We start from the raw sequence: 11686 nt of genomic DNA on the forward strand, positions 1-11686 counted from the left end.
CCCGTCTTTTTAACCTAAAAGCAAAACTCCAAAAAGGTGCAGTGTTGCAAAAAAATTCTAAAAATCTATAAAAATGCAGTTTAAAGGATGCTTAATGGAAGTCTCAAAGCGGATGAAACATGGGTATATTATTCCGAACTTCAAAGGCGGATAAAGAACAAGCAGTTGCTTAGGAAATGACAAGAACGAACAGGTTTCACAAAGAAAACTCATTTAAAGAACTCAGAGTTGGAAACAGGTTCTTTACACATTTTTTTTTCTTCAGTTCCAAAGGCTCTGTTGTACAAATACCTAGTGCTCTATGTAGATCTAAAATTACAGGGGCAATGTCCTAAAATCAGTTATATTACATTTAACGTCGCCAACAAACTGGTTTACAGAGCGCCTACCTTATTGATGACAATAAATCTGCACACAAGAGCTATCATGTACAGCAGTATTAACAAAACCAGCTGGTCAAGCAATTCTTGAAAAAATAAATGTCAGCTAGGCGTCGCTACAATTCCAGAAACGCCCTCGGTATTGCAGTGTGTCAGTGTTTGCATAGTATATAAATAGCATACTTCTCTGGCTTTTAGGTCATGGATAGCCCAGATAGAAAAAAGTGCATTTCCGTTAAGAGTGAAAAATTTGAGGGACTTGTTTAAACAATATGGTTCAATAAATGTTTTTCTATATTTCATAAAGACAGTCTCAAAATTTTCTTAATTCACCTCACATACCTATTGGAAAGTTAAAAAAGCAGCCTGATGTCTCACTTCTTGACTAATTCCTCAATGTCCGTTTTACTTTTGGGTGTAATTTTCAACTCATCTGTGAACCAGTAGCTTTAAAGCCTTACAGATCTCTATACAGATGAAAGTGGGGATCTCATTATATTAAAATCGTAGTACCTCCGTAGTTTTTAGCTCGTTATTTTAGAATTGCTGCAATAAATTGATTATACCAACATTGTTTTTTTATCATTTTATGTCTATTGTTTTATACAAAGTACAATGAACACGTGTTTCTGCACGGCAAGCTTTTACGTAAACAAAACTTACATGTTAAGATTTAATATCAGAACTTCAGGGTATTCTAGATGGTTTTTCACCACTGAACGTATCATTTGATGTATATCTTTGTCCATTTACTTCTGAATTCAATTATGAAGGCTTATTTACATATAAAACGTTTGAAACAATTGTCAGTTTGGGAGAACAATTTAGAGGAGAAAGTTGTTACTCAAAATTCACAAAATTTTCGTTGATTTGTTCATTAAAACATTTCTATACAATACGAAATAAGTAAAATACAAAAGGAACGTTTTAACTTAAGTTTATTTCTAGGTAAGATGTTTGTTCTTCTAATTGTGCTTACCATTGTAGCCAACAGTGCTGCAGGACAGGAGCTTGATGCCGACTCTCTAGCAGGTTAGTTAGTTTGTTTTCAAGTAAGAAGGCTGACACTTCGTGAAACGCCACGCTCAGATGGAAACAATGATATACTATTTAAAGCAAAAATGTACACTATTTGCCGGTATTCATTTCTCTTTTTTTCTTTAGAAGAAGAATTAGTCACCTAAACTTTAGTACTTACTGTTTATAATCTTATTCGTATATTCTTGTTAGAATAACACATATTTTATGATCTCGAAAGATAACAACCATAAAAAAGGAGGTAAAAATGAAAAAAGAAATAAAGAAGAAAAAAAAGGGGAAAAAAGAAGAAAAAAGCCAAATAAAAGAAAAGAAAAAAAAAAGGAAAAAAAAAAGAAAACAAGACAAAGTAATTTCAATGTAACGGAATATGTTTGTTTTTCTTGAGCGTATATCTTTATTCTGTGATATTCGAATGAAATAAAGGTTTGGGAGCACATGTCAAACTTACAAGTGTTAACTGAAATTCTGGACGCGAGTGATTTCTTTTTAACCGAAAAAAAATCATAAAAGATAAAAAAACTAATTATACAGCGGTATCATATTTTTACATAACGCTTTACTGGTCAATATTATTTTGTATAATTTCAAGCATTGATACAATAGTAATGTGGTTATAACGTTCTATGTGTTCAACTTTTATAACCTTATTGTAATCTTTCAGTATTCACCATACACTTCCGGAAGGCTCTGCTGGAAGAAGTGGCTTACCAGTTGAATGTTACGGTTAACACGACCAACGTATTGAAAGCAATGCTCGATGACTGTAAGCCAAAAATGCAGAAACAAACCAGTCTGTGCAAAGAGTGCACTCAGGCTGCTTGTCAGTAAGTATCAGCGCTGACAGAAATTATAGACGTATTGCGTATATAGACGTATTGCGTATTGCGTATATAGACGTATTGCGTATATAGACGTATTGCGTATTGCGTATATAGACGTATTGCGTTTATAGACGTATTGCGTATATTGAAACCATTTACATTTACCCTTGATATATATTAAATCCCTGTCATGCATTTTTAAACATGTGCAGTTGAGGGTGCGGATGACACTGCAATTGAAGAGACATGGAAATGTAAGGATTTCAAATTGTCCTTCAACATTTTGATTATAAATTTGTCTTAAATAGGTAAAAAATATGAAACAATCCTGGTGTTTCTATTAACTTGCTTCATGAAAGTCTATTAAGTCAAGTCTCAGTATAATATTTCTATATTAACTGTACGCATTTTACAAAATAAGCCTTTATTTATTGAGTGCTGTTGTTGAAAAGTGTCAAGAATATGTGTTGAAGGGATTTCTTAACATCGAAACTCAATGTTATATGTTTATTAGTTAGAATTATCTTTTCTGCTCATTTTTTTTTCACAGAAAGTCTTCAACATTCGAAGATTATCTTTATAATCAATATTTCACAGAATGTCTCCAACATTCGGAGATGATCTTTTCGACTCAGATATTCAAAGATTATCTTTTTTGTTTACTGTTTCACAGAAAATCTCTGGCATTGAAATTTATGTTTCACAGAGACTACGAAAAATGGAAGATTATCTTTTCGGTTTACTGTTTCACAGAAAGTCTCCGACATTCGAAGATTATCTGAAACTTGCAAATCCCTACCTGTACCTCAAGGAGCCCTTAGATAACATCGGTGGCCAACTTGGGGATGCCGTTGAGTTGATAGGAGAAGAAGCTAGCGGATTCTACAACTCCTTAAACAGTCTTGGAAATTCTATAACAAGCTTTCCTGATGAAGCAAAGGTAAAGTTAAAAGTGTGTATTTCCCTTTTTGGTCACATTAACAAAGTTTAGATCATACTTTTGCTTGCCTGGGAGAATTTTACCGTGTTGTTTTGGTGCTGGAAAAACTCGTGTATATATTGAGGTATAAGATAACTTTCGTGCTGTAGTTATTGAACGAATGCGTAAATTCATACACTGCTATAATAATATAGGGCTTAGCAGAAAAACAACATTCGTTTCATTCTATCTTTTCTATTATTTGAAGAAAACGACATGCAGGAAAAGTGTATATCATGCTCTCGGGTAACTGTTTTGCGGTAATTCGTGGCTTCGAGATATTCAACCCGCACTTTCTGCTGGTGAAAAATTCTTATTGTGTTTATCCATATATATTTTCTGGCGTGGCAGATGCCTGATACTCAGAGAAATCCAGCATGAATGGATTCGACCCCAAGCTAGATGTTGAGCGATATTAACCTCGTGGTTTCTGGGCCCCATTTAAATTAACGCGGAATAGGCGAAAAATATGTTTAAGCCTAAATTCTGTCTGTGAGAAAGCAGACATGCACAATAAATCTGATTATACTTAAGCCTTTAACTAAAATCTGGTCAGATGCTAGTATATAATTTTGTGCTTATTTATTTGAAACTCATTTATACTTTACTATTAAAATGTCAATTTTTTTATTTTTTTTATAATCAGTGTTAGAGACAAACTGTTCCCCAGAACTTCCTGTCGTTTTTCTTTCTTCAACATAATTGTTTAATTCAAAGAGGCTCCGAAATATTAACAATACTAGTATGCCACTTATTATAAAAAAAAAAAACCCACAACAAACGAGCAGCATCGACATTCCATAAATTGTATTGAAACAGTCGAATAAAGTATACTTTATTTTACAGGAAATTTTCTCAAACCTTAACAAAGAATTAGGAAAATTGGACGATTACTTTAAGGACCTCGGAGATATAATTATCGACGCAGGCACACTTGTCAAAGATCTTTTTGGTAAGTGCTATAGTACTGTTTTAGTCTTTATAAATTGTTTCCGGAACTGAACATTTATCTCGATGAAAACTGCAGTAATTTTACGGCGATATTTAACACACATATTAGATTTTATGATAACTTTATTGAGTAATCAGACTATTAATAAACACTTATTTTCTCCTTCATTTAAGACGATATATTTGGAAAGAAGAGAAGAAGACGAACCATTTCTGACTCCGAAATAAGGCTTCGTGATCTCATTGACCCGGAATCAGTACTGCGTGCTCTTATTGCGAGAACAATGGAACTGCGGGCAAATATTGACCCCGATGTTAGGGCATGTATGGAACAGTGCTCGTCTTGTACGCCCTTGTTACAACCGACCCAACAAGAAATAATTGAATCGGGTATTTGTTTGAGCTTTATTGTGTGTCTATTAAATTGTTGTAAAAAATTAACTATTTTGATCTCGCCTTTTGTCAAAAGCACTGTAGTGATGACACTGTCTATCAGAGCATCTGCCTGTCTATTTGGTTTGTCTGTCTGTCTCAGGTATTTCCCTGTCTGAACATATTATCCGGGACATACCTATGTATGCAATATTCAGATTTTAGCCAAACTAGCATCAAGATTATCACAACAATACCGTGTGTTATGACTAAATTTTCAACATGATCAAACAATTATTAAAATACTTTATTATTTTGTCAAGGGCTATAACTTTGTAACCTTACATTTGTACAAACATGGTTGGCCCCTGTAGCATATTTTATCACAGCGTGAAAATATTGCATCTGGTAATCACTCGGTGAAACATATTTCGACCTTACACTAAATCATATATATATAACTATCTTTTATATAACTCTTATTCCGGCTATATTTTTAACATAGTAAAAGTACTTTTTACAATATTGAATTGTACAATTAAAACTCATTGTCACTTTGTCCATACCGTTGTCTCTGGCAAGGACGTAAATATCTGTCATTTACATACTTGTCCCTGGTAAATATAATCCTGCTTTTTTTCTTGCACCTTGATTTCTGGATTGCGTATGACTCGATGATAATAATGATAAGATGATCAACAGTTAGGCTTGAAGTGTCCTCAAAGTATTACTTTTTGATGTCATGTATAGTTAATCTACGGTGGCACAGAGGTGACATATGTGTTTTTTTTATACTACTACGTGCGCACGTATTAGTATAAAAAAACATCACCGCACATAAAGTAGAGAGAAAAAACATCTGCACACGTATAACGTATTGCGTGCGCACGTAAAAGCTAAAACGTACGCACGTATTAGTTTAAAAAACATCTGCGTACGTATTGGTATAAAAAATCTGCACACGTATAACTTATTACGTGCACACGTAATTAGTTATTACGTGCGCACGTCTTAGTTTATACGTGCGAAATGTTTTTGTACTAGTACGTGCGCACGTATTAATATAAAAAACATCTATGTCACCTCTGTACCACCGTATTAACCTTAACAATGGATTGTGTTTATTTTAGTTTGTGGAAGTCAAGTTATCACGCTGAATAACACCATTCAGACCATGATCAAGAAGATCAAAACAGCATATAACTATGCGCTTGACAAAAACAATCCAATTGTTCAAAAGGTAATTAGATTTATTTTCTCTTTTCTTGTTCGATTTTAATTCTACCTAATTCTAATTAAGAGCTGACATACACGAGATTATCTGGGTCATGTCAGTCAGCCCTTTTCATAATTTGTCAGCTAGACACTACTTGTTTGGGATAAAACTAAATCACGGAAGTGGTCCTTTGGTGACTTTCTACCAAGAGTGTTTCCAATTAATCCAATTCGTACAAAATATGGCCACCAGCGCAAACCAAAAGACAACTGAACAAAATGAGATCTCCTATACAGCAAGTTCCGATGTTTAATCAGTTTTATTAAAAAAGATACAACGACTGTTGGGCTGGTGAGGGCTGGACCCTGCATCCCCAGCTTTAGTTATATTTCAACGGACATATCATAGTAGGTTGCCCCCCTTGAAAGTAACCCGATAATCAATATTGGTTTCCCGATTGAATAAACTTTGAGCACTAGATTATATAGGAAAACTATGTTCAGTGGTTAATTTCAAATATTTCTTTATATTTGTGAATATTTTAGCAGATAGACATTATACACAAATTTCTCCTTTTCAATGTAATGTAAAAATATTTATTCTAAGTGAATATCTTCCTGCTTCCAATTTTGTATTAAAAGTATCACCATCATTTACATTGAACATATGGTGAAAAATTCTAAAATTTACTATTTTTTCACTTTAGAGGTAAATAAATAATGTTTTTCCAAATATGACAACTTATTAGCACATGTGTAGGTATTATTGACTTTATGAATATTATGATGTCATATTCATAACTTTAAAATGATAAAAGATTCTTGCTTCCATTTAACTTCAAAGTTAATCAAGAAACTAAAAACTGGAGGTTTTCTTAAAGCGGTGCTGATTTACAGAACTACAAATACCAACAACTGACAATTCTATCCAGGGATATGAAATGATAACGTTCATAATAATGAAGAAAGGGAACAGAATACAACACATCAGAACAGAACAGAACAGATCTTTTATTTTTTCCGACCAAGGGGTTTAAGAACAATACGAATAATAACGAATTAGTTCGGCAAAAAAGTTAGATATTTTAGAGTATTTGACGATAGGACAAAAATGTTTATGGAAAAGAGTGTTATCTTATTTGTTATTTCGGCCCAAAATAAAAGTTATGAGTAGGGAGTGGAATTGGTTTATTTATTTAAATAAATATGCAACGTGAATTCCACAGATGTACTCATTAGGGAAAATAACAAACAAGCAATACTATGTCCATTTTAGCTTTCCACGAGTGTGTACAGTGGGATTATCTAGAACTTAGTGCGACTTTCATTTTCTCACAGTTTTGTTCGTGAAAAGCATGCAAAACAATCACCATTATAGCTCACGTAAATGTAAAATCAACGCGAACAGGAATGACACATTGAATTTGGTTTTTGTCAAACTTTAAGTAGACAGAATGAATCAGAACTATTTTTATTATAACCCAACAGCTATCTGGCAACAGAAAGGATCAAGTCCAGCAGACAAATGTGTGTGCGTGTTAAACTAACATGCCTGTTTAATCGTTTTCATACAGCTCGAATTTTATAAATATGTCAGATACCGTATTGCTTCGTTTATAACCTTTTTCATGTTTTTAAAGAGAAAACCTCTAGGCAAGTGAAGTTACATAAAAATACCGTTGTATAGACAAGAGCATGCAAACAAAATAGGAATACATTGTGTCTTTATAATATTAGTCTCGTTTTGATCAAGGACGAAACTTACTTTACGTGTTGTTTTTTGTCTTCGAAATATTTGGCCATCTCTTTAAACAAAAGGATATAAATTTATCTATATGTATTTATTTTCTGTTACATGAAAACACGAATTCCGTAACATCGTAAGCTAACATGTTTTTATATCTTTTTTACTGAAATGTTTTATGTTTTATTTTTACAAAGATAATCTTTCTATATGAATCTATTAAGTAACGGACGTTATAGCTTTATTTCAATGTATTGCTCAAAGCAATACCATGATCAATGCAAAATAGATATAAAATGTAAGGGAGACAATCCAATCATGCTTTAAAAACAATCGATAATCAAGGGAGAGAAAACTCGATATTTCTCATTATAAGCTGGCCATGATTCATTTCCCCAAAGTATACATATCGAAAACTTAAATTACCGCACACATACACGCACGCACGGACGAATACACACACTCACGCACACATATGTCCCCCCTGCTTCTCCATGACAATCCTATTCCATGATTGCTCAGATCAGTGTGATTTTCTAAAATAATTCGCACAAAATACTAGTATCCAAAAATAGTTTTTCGAACGAGATTTCCTCTTGGCGCGATTTTGAAATAATTGCACAGAAATGTTTAAAACATGTCTTTATTTTTCAGGTCGTTTTGAATATCGCTTCCCTCGAGTACGTACACTATACGCTATCAGATGTCGAGATTACAGCGTATCTTGCCAATGCCTACACTTCTTACCAAACAGACATTGACTACCCACTGCTGAACTTGCCTCTGGGTGGTAGGAAAATGGGTTTGGAATATTGGACGAAGATTACTGTGTAAAACAAGCAACGAATGAAACTTTATAACGCTATATAATATACATAAATGGTATTTCTTTGAATGTGATGTGTAGATGTGAGATATACATGGATGCCGCCAAGCTTATGGCATCGTATAAACGTTTTCTTCAGACAATATTTCTCCTTTTATCTACCCCCCCCCCTCCACCACCCTCACACACACACACACACACACACACACACACACACAAAACAAAACAAAAACCTCTTGGTTTCTAGATAAATTAGACATGCAATCAATCTGGTTAAAATGAAATACAAGTATGTTAAAATTATGTGTTCAAACCTTATTTTTTCAACAAATGGTAAAGTGAGGATTCTTTTGGAAAATGTGAAACATGAACCAGGTTATTGACCTATGACAGTATCTTACGTTACAGCAATTTTTTGAACCTCCAAATAGTTCCAAAGTAAGGAAAAATATTTTACGGTCTGAGAGTTTGATCTATTTGTACTATAGTTTCTAACGCTTCTTTTATTAATAGAGTAGCTTATCGTGTAATGCTATACACTCATCTGTGGAGCAGTGTGCGAAAGAATGGGCTTACACCAATTATACATATCGCTAAATACAAATTTGCAAATCATTTCTTATAGTTTGTTGTATTTTACACTTATGTGTTACCGATGATAACGACGATGGTGATACTTTTGTTGTTGTTATGAATTCCTGTAGTAGTATAGTATATAAAATATAAGACCGGTTTACCATTCCTAGTCAATGTTTGAATGCTGTGCTATAAACTCACTAAAATGGGTAGCAGTTAACAAAAAACGTAGGGGTCGCGCTTCATTAACACTGGCACAGCGTAACTTCAGATAAATTTGTAACAGCAACCCTAAGTTTCCTTTATGAATTCAGAAATGCAATACTTCTTTCACGATGACATTTCAACGATAGACCTTTCATGTGAATTGGGCAAGATATTTCAATGAAAAGTTATGATACCAGCTTAATAACTTTGTTGTACACATAGTAGGACATTGCAAGTCCGTACAGCTGCAAATTTAACATTTCAAAAGAAATAAACCACAGTGAACTTACCTAATGAAATCTAATATAACAATAAGTTATATTATGTGAATAAAAATAATTGAAGACTGATTTTGTCAAGTGCATGCGTGCACATATGCGCAAATACTTGCGGTGCCTTATCGTATTTTCCTTTCATGTCGTAGTTTCAGGCACACCTTGAAACGCAATCATTAATTTTATTATTGGTGATTAATAATAGGCTTTAAGCAAAATAATATGTTTACATAATTTCAGAAATATGGCATTGAAAACGTGGTGACTTGCACGCACGGAGGCAGCCTGAGCTAAATCAGAGATAACATACAGTGTCAAAATGTAAATAGATACGCCATGCGATATTTTGTCTTGAAACTAGAATGCAGAAATAAAGAAATATCAACAACTGGCTCAACAAATCGTCGATGAAATTTATTCAAACCCTTGAACCATGTCCAGTTTTAGGCAAGAGTACATAACTCTGTCAAGGATTTTGACTGAATTGTGACCCTTTTAACTTACAAATCTTGGTTAAGTTTTTCGTACCATTTCATATTTTGTTTAAACTGTTTGACATATGACTTTGAAACTTTTATCACTTGTTAACTATAACAGTCTCTATCTGTAGACAAGAGTACATAACTCTTTTAAGTAGTTTGGCAAATATATTGTTATGATATGGGTCACCAGTGATAAATGCTGACCGGACAACAGCTTGCAATGCCGTCAATAAAGTAAATCCATCAATGAACAATTCTTACTCATTGAATCTGAATTTGATCTTACTCAAATTGTCGTCTGCCAAACTTGAGGCAACAACAAACTTGATGTTTTCCCGACAAATCGACTGGAGATGATGTATGTAAGCCTTACCTGGCATTAACGATCACAATGCTACTTTCGCGAACAAGTCAAGTCAAGTCAAGTCAAGTCAAAAACCTTTTATTTCACTCATTTCATGAATACATGAATAAATGAGGTGAGATTTTTAACAGTTTAACAATATACACAAGTACACGTATTTGTTTCATTCGTCGCAAACCAGTTAAACTTCTTATGTGAGGCAAAGTCAACACAGTCAGGAAGAAATGCAAATCCCTTTCAAAATATATCAATTGCATGAAGAAGAACAAATTTAGTTTGTCTCACTAGAAGCTAATATCTTTACATCCAGGAAAAAATCTGATTAATTAAGCTAAAAATTGTCATACGTGTTGTCCAAGGAGGATGATAATTTCATCCCAACCGGCACATAAATATGAAATCGTTCCATATAAAATCACTGCTATCATGCATAGATAGTCCAATTTAAAAATCAATTACCTAGCTTAATATGACCTGTTAACATATAAAGTACCAAGAAAAAGTAGGGGAAGCTTACATGACCGAACGTCTTAAAAATATAGCTTTAATATGAGCCGTGCCATGAGAAAACCAACAAAGTGGCTTTGCGACCAGCATGGATCCAGACCAGCTTGCGCATCCGCGCAGTCTGGTCAGGATCCTTGCTGTTCGCTAACGGTTTCTCGAATTACTATAGGTTTTGAAAGCAAACAGCATGGATCCTGACCAGACTGCGCGGCGGATGCGCAGTCTGGTCTGGATACATGCTAGTCGCAAACCCACTATGTTGGTTTTCTCATGGCACGGCTCAATGTGTGTATGAATCCTTGTGGACTAAGACTTGTTTTCATGTAAATATGCAACAGTGTTATTTAAACCTGGTACGAAACATCATGTAAAGATGCACAGAGAAACATCAACTGGTTTACTGACCTTTCAATTAATGAAAAATTTAGTTAGGTAATTTGATGATTATTCTCTGTCCACCATTATCTAAGTCCTTGGCTTCCTAGACAAATGAACAGCCAAGTAATTATTAATAATAGATTAGAAACACAAATTACACCAAGGGAAGGAAATGTATCAATCAAAACCTGAAAAAATATGATTTGTAACTAAAATTTATGTGAAGTTAGTTTAAAACGTGCATAATTACAAAAAAAAATTGAAAAACACATTTTGCTATTTGAATTGTCAAGATGATCAAGCAATAATTTTGTTTACGTTTTTATTGAATTTAAGTGTTAAAATGTTTCACTTAAGGACTTTTTAAATAAAAAAGGTAATAAATCCGTTATTCTCAAATTATGGCTAAAAGTATGAATCTTAATACTGTCTAGATTATATTTACAATAAATTCAGATTTTCAATGATGATATCTTTTAGATACATTGGATTAAGAATTCACACACGCACGTACGAACGCAAAAGAAAACAGGATTTTGAAACGGCAAACCATTACATAAGTATATTA

General features: G+C 33.6%; 1 protein-coding gene across 1 annotated transcript; it reads left to right on the plus strand.

The window, feature by feature from the left end:
• Positions 1–1181: 1181 nt before the first annotated feature.
• Positions 1182–8946, plus strand: LOC128559921 (uncharacterized). The gene is made up of 7 exons (XM_053553054.1): positions 1182–1412; positions 2083–2245; positions 2996–3182; positions 4068–4173; positions 4347–4562; positions 5675–5784; positions 8158–8946. The coding sequence occupies exons 1-7, from the start codon at positions 1334–1336 to the stop codon at positions 8335–8337; spliced, it is 1041 nt and encodes a 346-aa protein (XP_053409029.1). The 5' UTR covers positions 1182–1333; the 3' UTR covers positions 8338–8946.
• The last annotated feature ends 2740 nt before the right edge of the window (positions 8947–11686 follow it).

The sequence above is a fragment of the Mercenaria mercenaria genome, chromosome 10 (genome assembly GCF_021730395.1).
Source record: "Mercenaria mercenaria strain notata chromosome 10, MADL_Memer_1, whole genome shotgun sequence".
In the NCBI taxonomy this organism is placed as follows: domain Eukaryota; kingdom Metazoa; phylum Mollusca; class Bivalvia; order Venerida; family Veneridae; genus Mercenaria; species Mercenaria mercenaria.